General features: G+C 30.5%; 1 protein-coding gene across 2 annotated transcripts in view; it reads left to right on the forward strand.

The window, feature by feature from the left end:
• LOC111043164 (bestrophin-4) overlaps positions 1-23,506 on the forward strand; it is a 53,027-nt gene that overhangs the window by 23,521 nt on the left and 6,000 nt on the right. For both annotated transcript variants that reach the window (XM_022328045.1, XM_022328044.1), the window contains exons 6-10: positions 4,034-4,168; positions 4,270-4,377; positions 10,521-10,769; positions 14,743-15,040; positions 18,335-18,501. In XM_022328045.1, the coding sequence (XP_022183737.1) occupies positions 4,034-4,168; positions 4,270-4,377; positions 10,521-10,769; positions 14,743-15,040; positions 18,335-18,501 (957 nt within the window). The remainder of the gene's footprint in view (positions 1-4,033; positions 4,169-4,269; positions 4,378-10,520; positions 10,770-14,742; positions 15,041-18,334; positions 18,502-23,506) is intronic.

A 23,506-nucleotide genomic window follows, 5' to 3' on the forward strand; every position in this document is an offset into this window, starting at 1 on the left:
TAATTTTAAGTGTTCCATTTATAATTTTATGTATAATGTCTAATGTATGAAATCCTAATTTGTTAAAGGGGACGTTTTTTAATCGCCGTCAGAGAAAGGGGGACTGAGTCCTCATGCGTCCCGCCGTCCCCCCCTTTAACCCCTGTATACGCGTACCTATTCAGTGCTATAAGTTTTTAACCAGTTACCGACTACCATCAAGCATTTAAAATGAAAATATTACTCTTTGATCTTCGTGATCATCATTGATCAACAATAAGTGACAGACGAACATTTGGCAAACAATAACTATAATACAGGCATAGGTACTTAGGAGTATCTTCAATATTAAATTTACAAACATTGTTTTTTTTTACGTTTCTCGCGGATCGTGATTGCCCGTGACAAACGATACCGATCGTGGTTACTGGTTGCTGCAAACCCCGAGGCAACCAGTTTTCAAAGAGTCCGCAACCGTTCGCATATTAAACGCGTTCGGCTGTTAGATGAGACGGCGGCGTGCGTATTGTCGCGTCCAATGAACTCTGCAGGCTCTTCTACGCGTAGTCGAAAATCGGATTAAATTATACGAAATGTGAGCGACATAATCAAATCTCATGAAAATAATAATATATTTCAAACGCACACTAATCTCACCGTCGTTTCACATCCGATGAGATATGTGCCTATGTATAATTTCAACGCCTCCAGTTATAAATTAAGGATATATTATGTACGTACACATTTCGAACAAATGGATACGCATTAGTTGAAATATTCAATCGAAGTCTGAACAAAATTTTACAGGCGGCCGATGTTCATTATAATTATAAAGGTACTTAAAGCACTGCATTATTGTTATTATTATTCTTTAGTTGTACTGGACCTATCATTCATTTTTTGATATCACAATTCACAATACGATTAGGTATTATATATACTTGTGAATATTAATAATGTTCGAAATTTAGATCATCATTGGAGTTGGATATAGTCAGTACTTATATATGAGTTTAAAATTTTTAAAAAGGATTACGAATAGACAATTTTTCAATCGAAATATTATCTGAATTTAGATTCATGAAAAACGGCGTTAGTAAATTGTATTCTATATCAACCTATATCAACCAATAATATTCATATATCGTATGGGTTCTTAAGATATGTTTACAAACTACAATAAATTGCATTGTTTTTTTATATGATTTGTTCAAGACGTTTATAATGACTCAACTTCAAAATATTATAATGCTATGATAATAATTAAATTATTTTAAATTTAACGACATGCGAATGCCAGTGATGTGTGGTATAAACATTTTGGAAAAATCCCATCAAGTATTTCCTAAAAATATCATTAAATATATTTAAAAAATTACTATTTCATTTTGAAATATAAAATATTGAATTAATATATAATATGAACAATAACGGGCCCAGGACACTACTTTGTGGTACTCCACATTTAATACTCAATTCTTCACCTGCGGAGTTCATAATTTGCACAATTTGTTTCCTGTTATCCAAATAACTTATCATGATGAGTGAATAATAGTTTGTCCGAATATTTGCTTGATATTAGTACATTTGTACGTTTTTATTTTTGTATAGTTATTTCTTTCGAAATTTGAGATATTGTTTAGGTATGGGGAATTCTACTATTATATTATGGGAATAATTATTTTCATCTAATATTTTCAATTGATGAGTATTATCAGGGGTGAACCCAGAAATTTTCAATGGGAGCAGGTCTTCACAAAGTAAATCAGAATTTGATATCCGTTACCTTATACTAGGTCGTAATTACTAAATCCTGCAGTAACCATAATGACCACTACAAATTATTGATAATACTCAAAATGTTTCTTCAAAACCGTTTTCAGAAATATTATGGTTTGTACCTTGCCTTTATTTATATACGACTTATCCGATAACATGGTCAATGAAGGGGGCCGAAGCTCTCTAACCCCCCTTCCCTGGGTAAGCCACGGAGTATAATAATATATTAATATGATCTATAATATAGTAGAGCTTATATTATGTATAGTTTAGACTATAGGTGATATATTATATACACTTTTACCATGTTAAAATGTTGTAAAAATAAAACATTGAATAGTTTTTTGAACGAATAAATTTTTAATTCCACTCGTAAGTCATAGCTTAAAATTGTAAATGTTAGTAGTACCTAATTGCATTGTTTATTTCCTTGAGTAATAATAATAACAAAAAGTGCAGTAATAATAATAATAAAATACGGCAGAAATATAATTATGTGTGCGAATATTATGATGAACATCATGTATTTTATTGTAATATTTAAGTTATTCGAAAATTCCATTATATAAAGTTGTAAGTGAAATACCAGGTACAAATTGGCTTAAAAATATAACATATTACGGCAGGAAATAACCACGATTTAAAAATATATAATTTATATAAAACTCAAATTAATTATTAAGGAAAAAAATATTACGAAATCATTCGATAATAATCGTTAATTTATGATTATTACATTAGCATTTATTTTTATATTAACATAAGAGTCGTTAAATTATATATCAAAACTATGTATTAGTTTGAAACATGCAGTGGATTGAGGAGAATTTCTCAGTACCTAGTTAATTTAAACGGCTTGGATGGGCAACTATATATGTTTCATACATACACTATAGAATATTATGATAATAATAATATTATGTGTTCTATTTTCCAATGTCTATAGTCTTAATTTGTAACACATTCAAATAGTAATAAAAACTGATAGTTATCAAATTAATACATTTAAAAGAACATCAAATAATTCATTCAAAATGAAAAAAATGTACATCAACCATGTTGTTTAAATTGATTAAAAACATGTTAATTATAAAATAATAATATATTGATTTAAAAAAGAAAACTTACTTTGCATAATTTGACTATCGTATCTATATAAGCATTAATTTGTATTCACTGACCTTGTAGGGGCTCATATAAATTATATGTTATTAGTTCTTATTGTGGTGTTTTCATACCACGCGCGGTATTATAATAAGCGGTATTCCGGGGTGACTGGTGAGCCATTGCAGGTTCTTCTAGACAATAGCTTACACACGATTTGCTATAGTTATAATTACTATTTTGAGAATACACAATTGATTTAAGTAATCGAATCTATATTCGATAAAATGTTGGAATTAAAATTTTTGATTTGTTTTACAGTGTCTATCTATTTATATTATATTATTATGCATGACTAACGTGTGAAATTATTGAAAATACGAATTACAAAAAGTCAAAATGGCCTTGATGGCTTGACGATTGATATTGAAATAAGTTTTTGTAAACCACAAGTACTTGCATCATCAATATGCATTCATGTTTCAACAGACCGTATCGTGTAATGCAATTTTTTTGTCCAATACAATATTTCTAGCACGTGTTTTGCACAGTCGTGCTCATCGGTTGAATTTAAATTAATTTTTTTACAACCGCGGAAAACTACATAGGAATTTATCGTAAAAACCAGTAGCGTTTCCATCATTCAACAATATTTTTGGGATGCTTGACTGTAATAAATATTAGCTACTTAAACCTATACATATTAATATGTTTTAATAAAAAAATGTGCCAGATTAAACGAGTATACGGTTAATGCGACATAAATACTAACACCATCATTGGATCATGATAATATTATGCATAATAAACTTATATCTACTTGTTATACTGTTTCATAATACGCTCTTTTATATTATATATTGTATTATAGGTAAAGGTACCTACAGCAATACATTGGCGTGCTTACCCGTGGTACGCTCGTGTGTATGGTATTTATTTCGTAATTCGTCGCCTGCAACAACAGTACAACACACACGAATTGCTATAATAATACCATGTATACAAGGTGTTCCAAATTTTAAGTGACAGCAGATTTTACTATGAAATAGTATTACTATGTAATGCTAAAGTTTGCTGTTACATAAAATTTGGAACATCCTGCGTATTGCATACGGCGTATACGTGCCCATGTGTTTTTGAATTTTTGTAAACGGTCAATTTTGTGCGACAGGTGGTCACGTTGTCGTTGTACGCCTATTTCGGCGCCCAGCTCATCGGTGCTCAGATGGTGGAGCCTCCACCAGAATGGGGTTTTAAAGATTTTAAAGAGTTCGACCTGTACGTACCGATCCTGACGATTATTGAGGTTTGCAGTCTTTCGTCATATTATATTATTATTAATTGTTAATATTGTTAAGAAGTCAACTATCGTATATAATAATGTATATATTATTATTATTATTTCAGTTTTGTTTCTTCGTCGGATGGCTGAAAGTGGCGGAAGTTCTCATTGGACCTTTTGGCGAAGATGACGACGACATCGAGCTCAACTGGCTGATCGACCGACATATAAAGGTAAATAATACCATTATCATTGTAAAAATATTATCATTTGCAAAACCAAAACTATACAAGCTGTAATGGGTAACCGGAAGTAAATAAGCTCAAAATAAATTCACACGTATCATAATATTATTATCTACCCGATTTAACTGTATCATATTTTATATTATCATAATTAATTGAGTTTAAAAATCGTTGTCTTCGGATTATGTGCCTTCATGTTTTAAAAAAAAATACGTAACAGTTTTTCACTAGGTAATCACTATAGATATCTATGCATTTATAACTATATTAGCTACTTATATTTGTATATATCATAAGTGATTTGATAATATTAACATTATAATTAATACTATTATAAAAATGCATATTCATAGAATTTTAAAACGTTTACACGCGGGCGCCTTCCGCCACAAGACATAATATAATATATTTGTAGAAACCATAACTAATATTGGTATAATATACGTTGCCAACAAAAACTGCGACAATGGCAGCAGAAACAATTGAATCATATCGTCTTACAGCGTCTTGCATATACATTATTTTGTATACTTTTTTTTTCAAATCAAACGAGTTATTCCAGTTTTCGTTTAAAACAAAATACGTGTACCTTCAAATGCAAATTTTTTTATATTATACATTTGTTTTCTATCATTTTAAAGCACAACAATAGTTGGACGACTTTCACATTTCGACTTTACAGTTTACAGTCCATTGAGACCAAAATCAGATAATATATTAATAAGATAGGTACGCGTACCTACACACAAACAGTTGACAAATGTTTTCTGAAACTGACGAATGAATGTTATTTGTTTTTTTTTATTCTCGTTAGTAAATTTATTTAAAACATTAATTACAAAACATCGCCGTTCGTACAATGAACAATATCCGCGGTTTTGGTTTCTTTTTTTGAGGTAAGCACATAAGCGTGACAGGACAAGAGGCCGCACTATAATATTATTATAATGTTCTTTTTCGTTTTAATCGTTCGACTGATGGTATTGTCGTAATGCCAAAATTAATAAAGTTATAATTAAGGTCAAGGACTTTAATAACAATCGTAACCCTTTGATACTCCGATCACACAATTTAAAGATGTTTCAAAATGCCTAATATTCCTAAATATGGTATTGACTTTATGCAATCCAATATAATATAGACACATGATCAAACATAGTTATAGATACCTAGGTAATCAATACTGTTACTGGGTTATTGCGTAATTTTTTTTGTTTTTTATAAAGAGTTAAGTTTGATTAAATTATAATATTATTTCTATTAGCCGATTAACACAATACTTGTACATCTATAAACTTTTAATTCATTTTAGATACAAGCGTATAAGTACTATTAATTAACCAATTCTTTGATAGGTAAACATTGTTTTTTTTTCATCTTCTATACATATCATAATAATAACACATTCTTCGTATGACTCAGAGCCTGAAATAACTTATTTTATTATTAACGCTATTTATAAAGCACTGTTTTACATAATATACCTTCATCTGTCTTTGAAATGTATTTTGAATAATCGAAAGTTGTATACAAGCAGGCGTGTTTCAAGCGTTATATTTCTATATTTTGTTACTGCTCGACATGATCCTGTTGTGCACACATTACATTTAATTAAAAACAAAAATAATTGTTGCAAATTCCAATACCAATATTTTCATTATAATTTCTAAACCACATATTAAATAGTTATAAATAAACAACAACTACTTTGTTGTGCATTACGTAAATTATCGTTCTAGTTAATTTTAAGATCAAAATTCATCAATTCATAGGTTGGTACGAACAAATTATTTAGTGATACATTTATTTTAAGCCTCTATAGCGATGTATCTCGATTTTAGTGTTCTTGAGTTTACCGGAAAAACGGCGTCGATGTAACTTCAGCTTTGCGAACTAACCTCGACCCGTGTTGGATTAGATAAACCATTGCATTTGGTATATTTTTAAACGTGGTCAAGTTGTACTCTAAACGAACCTTTTATAAATAAAATATAAATTTTTTGTCAAAATTGATGGATCAGTTTTTTGAGTAGTTAACATTCATGTTTAATCTTTATATGTATATTGTATTACCTACCTATAGATTATGTTAAAGTCTCTTTTATTTGTATAGCCAGTGGCAACCCTATATTATAATATAAACAAAAAAAAATATTCAATTTTCTTAAGTCAAAACGAATGTCTCACGAGTGATCCACTATATGGCATTATGGCGGCTTACTATACAGAGGTCTTACATAGTGTGTACTTATAAGATAGATATTAGATAAGATAAACTAATCTCAGAGAGTCAGAGATCATATCTCATTCTAATATATAAGATTCATCCATATCCCTGGCTTACCATCATATTTAGTATCATATACAATGATTTATTATTGAATTAAAATTTAACACATCCATTACAGTGATCTATCCAGTGACTCGAAATCTTCTATACAGCAAATTAAATTTTCTGGTTGTTTTTGGAAAATAATTCATTGACAAAAATACCTCGTTAATCGTTATTGACTATTAGAAACTGTGGTTCGAAGTATACCATTGTTATACAGGTACTCACACATCATTGCAATTGTTGACTGTAGTTATTTCTGAAACTGAAGTCGTGGAGTTAAGTTTTCAGTTAAGTTTTAAATTTTTGAACAGTAGTTTCGGCGAATATAATATTATTTTATGTCAATTATTATTTGTTAACTCTTATAACAATTAACAGTTACCATTATTAACATTATGTAAATATGTAAAATATTTTAATGTGTAAAATGCTTAATGTTTTCAATAGACCACGGGTGATTTAACTATTAATTTTTTTTTCAAAAAAAACGTCAAGTATGAGATGTATGAGAGTTTATGATTAAAAAATATTTAGGTACATTATTATCAGTCATGAGTTTAATATATTATTAATTATTTCTGTGGGCGCACATAGTTTCGTTATTTCATTGTACTCGACCTATATACAGAGTGTTTCATTCAATACATTTGTTTGGGATTTTTAAATAAAATGTATTGATACAGTTTAAAGTAGGTGCCTATACAGTATATATAATATGCCTATCATATATTAGTATATAGTACAGCTTGTAAACAATTAGTGATATTTTATTATTTATCTGTTAAGCCTTGGTGTATAAAATATAGCTGAATATATTTTATAACCACTTAAGGTGACAAGTTTTCAAAGTAATATTATAATTTCAAATCTGCAGTACAACTTTGCTGGATACACTCCTTTCGCTTAATTAAGTTTATTACAAATCTAAATTTAACACAATAAAACTTGCTTAAAACGTTTTTCAAGCAACCAGCTCACACGAGCGTCTTATGCGGGAATATTATTAGAAAAGGAACCGGAGGGAACAGCGTCTGAAGCGGGAGCGTCTTAAGCTAGTTTTACTGTACTGGAATAGTGAAATATACTAAGAATCTCAAGATAATCAGAATTGTTTATGTACTTACGTATGAAATACAGGCTTCAAGAAATTTAGCGAACTAGTTACTTAGTTAGGATCTGTGAGCACAATGACAATTGGTATGAAGCTTTAAAAAACCACTCAACTGTATATACTATAGGTAGGTTTCGAGACTTAAAAGTTTGAGTGAATGTCGTCTTAGACTGGGTTATTGTAATAGATGATGTAAAAAACAGTCGTATACAAAAAAATGATTCTAAGCTAATGAAACGGACGGAACAGCACATTATTTTTCTAAGCATAATTCATGTCACAATATTATTTGTATTTTCTTAACTTTAAGATAAAAATTGTTGCCAAAAACATCGTGTATAATATAAAAGTCAATATCTGCGCTTACTGTAGATTTGAATGGTGTGAATGGGTTCGTGTTATAGGTAATAATATCATAGATATTTTAAAAGTTGTACCGGTATTAACAATAACAGTATACTTACCTGCCTAAGGTTTCAAGTCTACGGTTATCATTTTTTTGAATTTCTCTTGGTGCCCGTCGAGCCTTCGTGGTACGAAAGTTTCACTGTACATTCAATATTTCATAAAAATGTAATGTCTCTGCGATTATTAATTTCTCAATGAAAATAAAAAGAACCAAACTGATTTTGACAAATAATGGTGTTTCTTTAAAAAAAACCTTGAATTTTAATACCAATATACATTCTTTGGTCAGCTCATAATCTAAAATAAACTATACCTATCTAATATACACTTATGAAATGACTTGTATGAAGAAAAACAGTAAAAAATCTATAATAGGTACTTAACCAACACATAAAACGATTGTTTTTTTCAAATCCCGATAAATATTCGCAGGGATTGGCTGTGCAAATGGTGGGCAACAAGTGTCAAACCCGCGCGCATCACCCTGTATATATTTGCCGCAATGGTTATTTTATCGACACGATAAACATAATAATACATATTATTATAATTATAATACGGCGCAGTATCTGCTTAACAATAGTACAACATGACTAATAATGTGTAGTTATCGCACGTACGACTGAGCCACAGACGTGTATTATTCGCAATGTATGTGGTATAGGTGTATGCGTTTGTACGTTGTACATACGCGAGAAATGTGACGTATTCGGTGTCGCTCGTTATCGACACGTCTTATCGTCCTAGGGATACCTTATCCTAATGTACGTGGGTTTAAGTCGGAACTACCGCTCGTACAGTATGTAGGCGCGATATTATTTAACTATAATATTGCAATAGATAACATACAATAACAATGATTGACGACAATATTATAGTTAATGACTAACCAGCTAGCGGCAACGATCAATATACTTGTATACACGACGCTATTAGGTATATTATACTACATGGTTGTTTATTTACTTGCGTCTAAGCAGACAAATTTCGATATTATATAATCGTACATTTTTTAAGTATTTGTAATAATAATATCTATGCGGTTGATATAATAAAATAACTGTCTTGTATTATGTATACATTAAAGATAATAGTGCGATATGATTATGATTATAGTGAAACTCGTGCGGAAACCATATAATTAGACTAACAATGAACAGTATTTAGTACCTAATATTATAAAACCGTGTAAATCGTGTAAATCAAAAATCATCCCTTCCACGTTTTCCTCTTCTCTCACTCAATTTTTTTATCAAATGGTACATTAAAACTAATATAAAAACAATTTAATTAATGTGTTTGGTATGTACCTATTACTCGTATTTTTATTATTCTTATATACATATATTTAATAACTTACATTACTCAGTTATATTTGTATTCATACTTTTTTAATTTATTCATTGTATGTGAGATAAGGTTTAGGATATTAGCTGTAAAACATTTTTAACTCTGCAAAGAATAAAAATATTGTTAATTTGTATTCAATATGTGTATTCACATTAAAAAATAAAATAGTTTCTCTTCCACACATGGACACAGGTCAAATACGCCCTTGGGATAGATGTGTTCAAATATGAAGTAGAAAGTGAGGAAGTAAGGAATGCATATTGGTGATTTTGCGCATAGGGTATACGAATAGGTAAATAAATTTAAGGATTGAGGGTCATCGGGTGTGTACAAAAAGACATGTGCTATGTTCAAGTATAGAAGTGCGATTGAAGAAGATAGAGTCAGTAGCATGTTTAGCGTTTAGGTGACCACTCCAGGAAAGTATTGGATTGAGAGGATAAAGTCAGAGTTAGGGTTGAGGGGTGGGGGGCTAAAAATATGATCGAATCGATTGAAGGTAAATATACTATTAGTGAATATACCGCAATAACGTATTATTACAACGTAAGTCTTAACTCTTAGTTCACATAGGATGCGTCTGGAAAGAGCTCGTGTTTTCTGTTCGGTATATATACAATGTGTCGGAAGAGTCCTCTGATTGACCTACGATTTTTAGTATTTATTTTATTTTCTTGTACCTTATACATTATAATGCTGTGGTTCCGGAATAGATTTGGTCCGATAATATTGATATAACAATAGTATGTGTAAATTTATGGTCAAGGCACAATAATATAAGGACTGTCTGACTCAATCACGGTCCCACTTAGCAGGGTGCCAAAAATTATATAATACGATCATTGAAAATGTCCCCGGGGGTTGGATAGCATAATATATACGTATATAGTATAGTGGTAATAATATATTATATTATTATCTGTACAGGCGGCGTACATGATCGTAGACGAAATGCACGAAGAGCACCCGGAACTACTGAAAGACCAGTACTGGGACGAGGTGGTGCCCAAAGACCTGCCGTACACAGTGGCGTCGGAACACTACAGGCGCGAGGAGCCCAAGGGGTCGGCTGAGTGCTATAAGGTCAAGGAATCGGATTCGTTGTATGCGAACATGGCACCGATGCATCACATGCATAGGAAGACCGCGGTGCCCGAGGACGTGTACGCAGACTACGTGAGTACAATATATCATAATAATAACAATATATGTACACATACCTATAATAATATTATAATATATTATTGTTTATATTTTGTAATTTGTAATAATAATTGTTGTTATTATTATTGTCGCTTGTATAAACATTGGACAAGTCCGCGGACTTATAACCAGGGTTAATCCCTCCCCCTCCACCAATCAATCACCTTAAGTCTAATCGATTTCCCCACCGACGAGCCGATGTATAAATATACTTTTTTTGCAAACCTCTGGTAGTTTAACCGCTTTATTGGCCATATTTATAGCAGCGGTTATCGATCTTATTGCTGCTGCTCATGCCGCAGATGAATCGGCCGATGTTCCGCGTGATCGCATTAATTGTACCTACATGCGAATCACGTGCCACACCGAATCGTCGAGTGTTATTTTCATTATTATTTTGCAAAAGTATTCGAAACGATGCACATCAGCGCTTCCTCATTCCTGTACAACGGATAGTTTTATATTTTCAACGTGGGTAACAGTAAAACTTCCTACTAGCGCACACACCGCACACACGAAAATCGAAAACATGTCAGAAATAGGTGCGCTCTTTAAATCGACTTGTATTTCAATATCATCACTCGACCGTTTATAAAATTATGGTCCACATTCAAGACTTAAAGTACTAACAACTAATCAAATATCTAGGTGGGTACTATTTAATATGTTTGTAAAGAAAAAAAACATTAAAATATGCTCCATAATAAGCGAGCGTACCTACTAAAAACGTGTAGTCATAAACACTTGAGCGTATAAATGTAATACAACCAAAAAAAATACGATTTACTAAGTTTTGAATGATCTTCAAAATTCAGTTGGTTACCATTCCATAAAAATTTTCTGCGAATAATTGGGAATGAACGTATTTCAGTTTCAACCGATGTGATAAATGATAGGGACTACGTGTAGGCAACTGCGAGTAACTATATCGAAATAATAATTTGCTGAGTTAATTCATACATAGTTACTTTTGCATCGATTATTGAGTTATAAGTTCCGGAATCCGTAGACATCCGGAGATTAATCAGACATTCGACAAGTATTTCAAACACTTTTTAAAAATAGTATGGATCTGCGAAAAATATTTAAAATACTTGAAAATAAATTTATCAGCGAATAGTATTAAAAATATATTTTAAAAACATTCTTTACATCATTGAATTGTTACAAACAAGGTTGGAAACTCTCAATATAAAACCGAAGCGCATCGAGTAAACCAAAGCAGTCAATCAAGTGCTCTGTTTATTTTGTGAGAGAGATAGGCACTATTGTACCTATATATTTGTTTTTGAAAAAACCAAAACATATTTTCAAACCGGTTCGTATTTCGAATAATAACAGTCCCTGCGCGTGTTGTAATAATTGTGTACGTCCCGCACTAATGCTGGATAAGTCGACCGCTCCACGGGCTCGCCGTGTTGAGATTAATGAACTCGGACGGGTAGTAAGTATACTACTTATACTGTATTATAAATTTATAAATTATAATTTATTGTGTCCGCCGTGTTTACATTTTGGTTTTGATATTTTTGTTCCGTGCGCACATGTACGTAGGTACATAACATGTGTAAGTACGTACCTATATTCGATCGAAGGTCAAGCAATCGTGTAGGAATGCATATCGAGGAGTCCCATGCGCACTGCAGGCCACAGGTGGCTGCAGTATATAATAGTAGTCCATGCGTAGTTCATATACGTACTAAGTATAGTAGTTATAATAATAATAATACTAATAATAATAATAATAATAATATTAGGTACGTATTATCGTGGCACTGATCTCGACTAGGTCGGTCCGATTATTATTATAATAATTTGTGATTGCTGTAGGTAAGGTACTCGTATGTTCTGTGATGATAAATATAGGTACCCTTCATATTACCGTCTAGCTCTAACTCGCCGACCATGTCTGCAATAATTTAAAAATTCGTACAACATTGACGAAAATCTAATTATTTGTTCTCTATTCCATACCATTATACATCTTCAAAAATAAAATAGTATGTCTCAGATATGAAATAGTTTATAGTTGATTATATTATTAACACTGAACACATAGAAGTATAGAACACGAGACTTTTTCGTGGGCTTTTTTTTCATCATTGTTTGGACGTCGATGCGAATTCAATTCACAAATCGACGCGTTTTCTAATTATGATTGCACCTATTGCGTACGCGTAATCGCAGTCAAATCGTTTTTAAATCCTCGACTCCTCTAATGAAATACCTAGTATAATAACCGATAGTTATAATTATAATAATTTAAGTACAATGTGTACATGCAACATGCTTACCCAGATATAAAATACATGGGTGTCTTTTGAGAAAGCAGAACATGCGCTCTTCTATGTATACTTTCGTTTATGTTTTAAAATGTTTATAATATGAATGTAATCATCGAGTGTATGACACATTACAATATATATTATTATAATGTTGCGATAGTTTGAGACGCTTATCTCATTTAACGTGATTAATTTCTAATGGAAAACAATTCATTTGAATTATATTGTACAATAAAAATATATACTTTTATCGTCATTCATCGTAAGTTATAGGTTGTATATTATAAGATTTTATATATTTACCAAACCATTACACTTATTTAAGATACCTTTAATAATATATTGGTAGATAGAAGGAGGCTCGCTGTGACACCGATAGCCACGTAACGTATGTATATAATATTATGTATTCGTTGATTTATATACATACAGTGAAACGTTCCTTAACGGACTCCTCCAAATAGCGAGAAAAATTTCCCGCAAGAGAATGGAAAAGCAATAAAAGTATATCAAGTAATCGACTTGAATATTTGATATTTTATCAAAACAATATTGTTGTCCTATTTTTAATTCATGTCTCATAAACCTACAATAACATACAAATTCCTAAGCACTTAAATTATAGATTGAATATTTTTGAATCATACATAATTATTTTAGTGTTACTATCTTTAAAATAAATGTAGGGAAAGAAGCCTCGTAAAAGAAAATCCTGGGAAAAAAATCCACGGGAAAAATAAGCCACGGAAAAAAAGGAAATAAAATTTAATAAATTATTTTAAAAAATATGTGTGAATATTTTAATAATTTGATTTTTAAAAACTTTAAATCATAAAAATTAATATTTTAATAAAATACAAGTCGGGTCGATGACTATACTAGCGCTAATAGTTCACTATAAACGCCACTTCGGCAATCCAGTGCATAGAATACATATCGTCGTACGCCGACCTGTGTAGACCACCATGATCTGACCTAAACAATAAAGATTGTAAGAGCAAACAGCCTTTTCCCTGCTATATTAACTGGTATTAGGTTCGGATTATAGGAATAATGCAAGGCGATTGTTCTGCGACAAAAAAATCAACCCTGATGAAATCCCTCGGAAGATTGTTACTTTTTAGTCTTTTTCGCATATCAGTGTGACAGTGTGACTCTCATTGTGTATATTTGTGTGTGGGTTGTACCTGTATAGTGTATGCTATATTATTATGTTTGCAATGCGACTAGAATATTATTTTGGCGCCACTTGTCGTGAATGGAGTTCACAGGTTCACTACTAAATGTCGGCTGGAGCTACAGGTATAGAATATTAGAATTGTTCGTAAAAAATTCAATACCTACACTCGATATCAAACATAGGTAATCGAAAATCGACGAATCGCTTGATATTGGCCAAAAAAATACAACGATATACCTATGGTTAAATAATTTGCTTTCTGATTTAAAATCAAATTATTTGTCAGCAGTGTTTATATATTATATTCGTCGGCCGTCGTTGTAAGTCTCTTTGTATCTAAACTACTCCAGTGTAATCCTATACCTATCTGACTACTACAGATAATATTTTTGCCACATAATATAGAAAGATGGTTTTTCATTTTGTACTTGCAGCATATAATTCCTAATTAAATATAAACTCGATTTTTTTGTTTTTACAGGAAAGTGTTGACACACCAATGGCTGAACGCCGCAAAAATTGGTTCCAGAGGCAAATACACCGGGTGGGATCAATTAGATCGTCATCGACCACTTATTCGTCTGGCGGTCTGTTCAATCGAACCAGACACAATTCGGTTTACTCGAGCCCAGAAAATGGGTTACCTGTGTCTGCTGGAATTAACGGTCACGGTCACTTAAACGGCATTAACGGCAGTACACCACATTTGCAAAAGATCACGCTGTACGACCGACTGTGGGGTAGGAAATCTATGAAAAGTCGGCGGGGCAGTACTCAAGGTAATATTTCTGCAGGTTGCTTGAACTTTAAAAAATAATATTTTTCAACGGGTTAACCCCGATGAACACGATTTATTTTTAATTGTTAAAACATATCTCAATATAGATATATATTATAGAGCTCAACAACATTCGATTTGGCAATTTATTTTATATAGGTACCTATAAATAACGTTTCGATCGTAGTTGTGGACACGCAGTAGACACATTAACCGAGAAAATAGGAATTCAAACCTATAATAATTTTGGAAAAAAACGGTTAGATACCTACACATGTTTACAAGTTCATAAGACTAGTGTAATCGGTCCTCAAATTAAAACTCAATTTTTTTTTTTATCACCCTATATATTATTACGACGGTATTTATTTATAACTACGTGTTGATCATACAAATAAAGTGCTATTATTTAGGTATCTATATATTTAATATACATAATATTATGATGTGTCTCTAGTATACGACTCGTATAATACGACGTCAACTTAAAAAAATCGGAAAACGCTAATTAGATATTTTGATACTTCACGTGGTTTTTTAAACGTCATTATTCGTTCTGAAGGTCGTCACGTTAATAACTCGTTTGCTTGTATTTGTTTTTATTGAACAGAAATCGACAAAACGCGTACGGATTTTAAGATTTAAATCGGTAGTTATTACCCAAGTGCGTCATCATCGTTTCTCATTAGCCAAGGAAACCATATCATCGTTCACTCGTGTAGAAATATTAGCTACCTAGGAACAAAAACTTTCTTGCCGAGTTTGCCAATCGCCAAATCTTAATATGTTACCGCGAGTTTTCGAACAAAAATTACGCGGAATCATTGTCGTAATCGCTTAGTACCTACTACAAATCTGTAGAACTACGGGTTTTCACTTTTTTTGCACCACACGCGAATAAAATAATATCGTGTCAGATATTATTATATTAGATAGGTGTCTACGTCATAATGTTTAGGCGTATAATGATATATATATCATATTATTATTAGACACGTAAACTGCAGAACAGGAATTTTTTTAAATTTAAATACCAATCCGAAGTCGTGATCAGTGATTCCACTTTGTATTGGTATCCATACGTTTACTTTGGTTTCTAATTGCAACCCACTCATCTATATACCTGTATATTATATATTTACTCGACGTGATTTATTAAAATTTAGTAAAAATGCACATTAAAAAACCTTTTTTTTTCAACTTTTTAGCCTGATCATTCATTTACATGGCGAATAATCAAATAATATATTCCAAGTGATTCGTGTAGGATATTGTAACACAAAAAAGAAATTAGTTTTCTACACAAACGTTCGTAATTATATTATACAGGTATATAATGTCATGGTTTTAGTTTTCGTTCTTAAAAATTATATTTTTTTTTACGAATATCCACTTTATAAATTTATGTATGTATACACAGTAATGTACAAGTAGGCTACTTACAGACAATGATGTATCTACAATCATAATGCACAATGATGTATAATAATATTAATTTTGAATAGTTTCGAATCACGTGTATATAGAATTGAAATTTTTTTCGAAGAAATTAATAATATTGGTAATATTTTGTTACGAATTCCAAGTCAGACGCATTTCGGTGTTTTTTACGTTAACGATTTATTATACGATGCTCATAAGTCATAACCTAATGTTAAATGAAAAAAATATTAATTCGGGATGACACTATGAGTGTAGTACTAGAGAGTGTACTATAAGTGTAGGACGATGGGCATTTATATAACTTTTATATTAGGTACCTTTACCTTCGGCGTTCCATTGATGAAGTCGCATCGGGATCGGATACCTGAAATTCTTGATATAATAAATTCGTTTTATAATGGCTTAACGCTGCAGAGTACCAATTTTTTTCGAACACGAATAATATTATTAACAATTTTTCCGGTTAGTAGGGCTCTGTGCAAATTATACGGAGTACCGCTACCTACTACATTGTATTCGTGATTCGCGTGATGTGTATAATTACTAATTTCCGATTTAATTTCGAGCAAAGTCAAATTTATGACAATTTAATCGAAACTGCAATTATTTTCGTACGATGTGTAGGTAATACGTCAACCGGGCACGCGAATACTCGAGTATAGGTACTGAAGAGACCGAACAAAATCAATTTAGTATATAATAGCTAATCACGAAATGTGGAGCTGTCTTTTTTGTAGGCGTGTTCTAGACTATAGTGCTGCACGTTTTGACGTTGATATTCAATACTTTAAAAACCGTGAGCTTAAAAGTTACAAGTGTTCAAAAGTCATGTGTATAGGATATAATGGCTCATCACTGATGCAATAATAATTATATTTAAATACAACAAAATGATCAATTCGACTAGACTAATTTGTATTAACTTATAAAACACTGTGTAATCAGTACCCATAATAGAATATAGTAGTACAAAGGAAGCGGATAGATATACATATATAAATGAGCTACATTAATATATTAAGTAAAGATTAGGTCGTAACAAATTTTAAATACCTTTTAGATCAATTATGCTGTGTTGATAATAGACTACAGTTTGTAGTCTCGCCCCATATTCGCATGCATAATAGATATTAGATACGTCCATGCAACAAGGCAACATTGCCGTCAAACTTTCGATTATATAATATTATGATTTGTCGAGTTCCTACTCGAGTCTCGTTTATGACAAGTCGTTTACAGTGATTTGAATGAAAGCAACATTGAATAATGTCTATTTAAAAATATTGTAATAGCATTTTGTAATAAAATAGTATAAAAAGTATTAAAATTAGTTTGACAGTTATTACTTGTACTTATCATTGATATATTATATCACACAGCGATTAAGGAAAATCAAAAGCAAGTCTTAAACAAGTACCTACATAGTTCTTGATCGGCACTCGATCTATTTAATATAACAACTGTCGTATACGATATTTTAAAGTCTATAATGACGTGCAGCTTATAATTTTTTATAAAGATTTTATTTCGTATTATCTCCTATACGTACGGCGATTTCGTAATCATATTGTACCTGCATAATGTGCAGATGATAGTTTGACACGAAGCACTTATTTGTTATGGTCTAGAATAAAAAAAATAAAAATAGGAGTATTTTGATTACCAGCTATGTGCGAAGGACTCTGAGGAATCGCAATGGTTATAACACCGCTGTCATTCCCGTTATGTGTCTGCCGTTCCACATTTTAAATCAGTTAGTCGTATGTATACATAATATAAGTAGGTACCTACCTATACTGTACAGTGCACACGTTATCATAAGGCCAATAAATATTGTATGTTTTACTTTTAGGTTCGAACAAGATTAATGGACAAATGAATGCCAGAGGAAGGCCTAGAATTCCGACGCCAGATGTGCAAAAGGACGGTGCCGTCGATAAGGACAACAAACAAAATATGTCCGTCAACGGTTCTATTCCGCCGGGAACGTATCCGTCAGATTTGCCCGCAGTCGTACAGGTATAATATTATCATTATTTTATGGGATATATACGTTTTATTGGCTGAAAAAATAAATAAATATGAAATTCTCAAAAAAGAGCTGTCGTAGTCAATCATAATATTTATTTATTATTTTTTTTTTTAATTAGGATTAAAGTTTTACTTTTTTATAAATGCAGCCGTATAACATGCGAGTCAGTTATTTAAAAATTCGTTTATATTTTTCAAGCTGTAAAACAATTCTGCTAAACTTTAGTGTTGAAGTCTGAAATACATAAGTATTTAATTTTTAATTTGTAATAATAGTGTCTAATAAATAATAACTATTATAGGAATGCATCATTCGCACAACTGAAAATAAATAAATTGGTAATAATATGGTATACACTATACTATACTATACATTTTGCTTGTCTCCTGGTTATTGATTCTACCTTCTGGTAACTGGTAGGCTATTGCAGGGGTGAGCACTGAACCGTATTTGAGACTTCGATAGATATCTCGTATCTTTCGACATTTAATAATAAGTGCACCTAGATGCTTGTTTCTTTGGTGTATCTTGAATCTTTTTATTTTTTATACGGTCTTAGAAACAATTAATGAAGATTCATTTTTATATTTTTTGGAATGTTTTTTTGAAAAATATCGTTTGTATTAGAATATCTGCAACATAATAATATGCATAGTAAGCACATTTTCTGACGATATATTTTCATTTTTTGACATGAATCACGTTACTGCTCTGACCAATAAAGCGATATACAAGGTCACATACAAATTACAACACTGTTTATTAAATAGTAGGCAAAAAGTATTTTTTTAAATATATTAAATTAAATACCCACCACGGTACACCTTCTATTAGTATACAGAAATAGTAGTTCCATAATAATTTAATTATTTCGACCATTAAGTATTTCTACCATTTAGGTGATGCTTACTTTTATAGTCAAACAAGGATAAAATATCAAAACCATGGAACAAATATATATATTGTGACGATTACTATAAAATAACATAACTATAATTACTATTCTCACAACCATTGTAATTTTTAGCGAATTCATGTACACGAACACTAGTATTTTATTAAGATCTCAGATGCGTTTAAAACCATATATTTGTTCTTCAAATGTAATTTCTAGCGATTAAAAACTAAAAACGTCCTGATGACCTGATCTGATTTATTATACCGTTAATAAGTAGCATAGTTTTATTGAAATTATTGAAATCAAATTGAATCGTTAGACCTTGAAAATTTTTTGTTCACGTACCAACTTTTTTAATAAGTAGGTATTTAAAATTGCTTTAAAAATGTTTAAGCATTGAAGAGAAGCGCAATTTATGAATACACTATAATCGTGGAAAATAGCTTTACAAGTTAATTATACCAACAGTATGCTGTTGTACAACAGTATATCCATGTATAACTGCTTGTAATACTAACATTTTGATCAATCATTGAATCATTCAATAGGTACTCAATTATTTAAATCTGAGCAATAAAAGAGTTTGAAAAATGTTTAAACGAAAATTAAATACCTAATCAGTTGTGAAGGTCACCTAGACAAATATAAATTTGATATAATAGGTACCTTGTACCTACCTATATTTTATTCCCCCAATGCGTCCATCCGATAAAATCATTATTTCTCTATGTTTTTTGGCCTACCTTTAGCCTATTATGTGTGTAATATTATTATATATCGTGAGAGTTGAGATGTTAAGATTGTCTGTATATTAATATATTATGCATTGTTTAATCGGCATCTGATAAACTAAATCAATATTAGGTAATTATTTCAGGAAACTACTTTGTTTTAAATAATGTATATTTCATATTAAAATATTTAATAAGAGGTGTTTCGATGTGTTTCCCAATCTAGTATAAACTCAACGTTCTGTACTAAATTAGTCAAAATCAATAGGTAATAAGTACAGCATTTATTTTAATTTTGAAATTCATAAATAACACACACACCTATATATTATATAGGTATATATATTTATTATATTTTATATATTATAAAGCAAGACTTGGCAATCGGTATGTTCGTAAAGTGTGATTTTTCTGGGGTATTGCATGTATAAAAATTATAATATTATAATAAAGTCGTATGAATAAATTATTCAAAGAATAATTGAATAATATTTGAATAACTTTTACGACACAACAAATGCACTGATTCTGGTGGGCCACTGGGGCGAGTGTAAAATGCTTTGTAATGTAATGAATCATCGCACATTAGCATATCAACATTTGCAAAGCAGTATTCTCACTTGTAAGAGGTGTTTCGTTTACATAATAATTTTCAACATTTAAGCTCTAGTCACAGTTATTTATTCAAAAATAATTATTTAAAAGGGTGTTTTATTTGAAAAATAGAACTTTGAAACGCCATAGTAGAAACTCTTAGTAGTAAAAAAAAAAAAAGAATTTTAAAATGTGGTCCATTTAAAAATTCAAAAATTCATTAATTGAATAAATTTATTATTAAATGAACAATTGGGATGAACTGATGATCATGCTTGGTGAATTACCCTGTTCATAGACTCTATAGTCTAAACATATAAACTACGTATATTATATGATACACGATATTTGCATAGGTTAATATTATGAAAAGCTTTTTGAAAATAACTATATTTAACCCAAAAAGTGTTGACAGAAAAGTCAATATATTTCTTTTACCGCACTCAGAATCTTCTATACATTTTATATGGGTATTTGATTAGCATTAATCGTTTCGATAAAATGGGTACAACTTATAAATTTTTAGGTACATTCAAATATTAACACTATACATAGGTAGTTAAAACAATTAACAAAGTTAGTACCTATCAAGAACATTTTTTATCTCATAATATAATATTATTAGATTTCCCTCTCCAAAATATGTCATTTGATGTCGATTGATGGTAAGAACATTATCTGTGTTTGTATGTGGGGTTTTTACGATACTTCAATTTTTTAGCAAGTCTTATGTATGGAATATAGCGAAAATTAAAAATGCTCATAACTCACTTGAAAACTGAATTATCGTAAAAACCCAGATACAATCACAGATAATGTCCTTACCATCAAGTTTCTTAAGAGTTCGTCTCACTCCAATTTTTGAACTCAAGATGTTGTACGTGATCTGCTGAAAGAAAATTTGCTATGTTACGCACTTGTAAAGCAGACACAACAAATGCCAGTGTTACACCCCTTAAAAATGTTTATAATCACCTGGCTTATGTCTTATGCTAAAACTATAATCATCATATATTTACTAAAGTAATCTGTAATACCGTTAAAAATCGTATTTTGTCAATTTTGTTACACGAATTATGTAGTTAAGTGAAAATTATGATAAAGTAGTCTTATTATATTTTAGTAATTGCTTAATAATCATTCCTACTCATTTTTTTAAACATTATTTCAGGCAATTTCTTCTGCCCACTAGTTTGATGTAACTTTATTTAAATGACCTGGTTAACTAAAATATTGAAGGTTTTTTAAATGACTTTCTGCGAATTGTTATAAAACCAATAATAAATTAACCATAAAATTCAACGAATTATTAAGTAAACATATTCAAACGCTGTATATTCCATGGTAGGTATTTATTATTTATATCGTTATGACTTATAAACAATATATTATAAATACATTTCAGATTTAATTTAAGTTATGTAATTGTATGTAGAATTAGAGGGATTATAAATTTTCAGTATTTATGCATACAAGTTATGTTATATAATTTTTATAATAATAAGTATCAGTTTAATATTATCACTATATAGTATGCGATTGAAAATAAGTTATACTATATAGTAGACATATTTCAATATTTATCTAATATTTTGCAAATTAGTTTATACTCACCGGCTTGTTTTCAATATCAACTATTTTTTTTACAAAACATTCGTAGTGCATCGAGTGGACATTTTAAGGAATTTTTACTACAATACTCAGAGAAATCGTATTGAAAAACTCAAAATTGACCTGATCTAACACTGTAGTACCGTCGTTTAGGCTCAATGTATAATTCATATGAAAATATTACACAAAATATTTCCAGTATTCTTGGTTTCAATAAAAATATAATAAAAAAAGCATAAAACTACATCTTCATAACAGCGGGTGACGTCCACATTCCATGCACCGTTCAGAATTTAAAATATTTCAAAAATGTTCTATCCTCCCACCCCCTTTTCATACTCTCTCACTCGCTCTCTCTCTCTCTCTCTCTCTCTCTCTCTCTCTCTCTCTCTCTCCTATCTCGAGAAATCTTTTATTATTTGTTTGTATACACGAGTATAATATTATAATCCTATTACATGATTTGGGGTGGGTCTGCTGACTGAATACCACAACGTTTTTCCATCCAAACATTTCCTACATACGGTTCAAGACGTACATTCATAAAACTTTAATATTTTAACGTTGAGTTGGAATAAAATATAAGTATAATTCGTTACTTTTAATTTTGAAAGATCTACCTAGATAATAGTTAATAATAATTATATTGGACCTAAACATTTCAAGTCATTGATTTTAAAGTACAGGCGTACAGCGAAATAATTATTTATCGTTTGTACAATATTAAGTATAAGTGCAACCAAAAGATAGTTGGTTAATTACACAGGATGGACCATTCCACGTAAGACACTCATGATATTGTATTTTCATTTTTACATTATTTAAAGTTGTTTTAAGACAACATTTTGAAAAAAAATTATATTTTTGTACTCTAGTTGTTAACATAATAATTTAAAAAAATTGAAAATTATATAGTCACAATATTTTTAAAAAAGTTAAAATTTCGATGAAATTTATCAAACCAAAAAACAAAGTTTGTATAAATAACCTAAATTTATTATAATATTAGATACCTATTCAAAATAAATAATTAATATTCACATATTAAAAACACTGGGGAGTCAAATAAACTTTTTATGAACGATCGAAGCGCAAATTCACTTGTAATTTAACTATTTCTTCTCAAACGATTTTTTAAAAATATTAATGATTTATTCG

Source organism: Myzus persicae, unplaced genomic scaffold (genome assembly GCF_001856785.1).
Source record: "Myzus persicae strain clone G006 unplaced genomic scaffold, MPER_G0061.0, whole genome shotgun sequence".
In the NCBI taxonomy this organism is placed as follows: Eukaryota; Metazoa; Arthropoda; class Insecta; order Hemiptera; family Aphididae; genus Myzus; species Myzus persicae.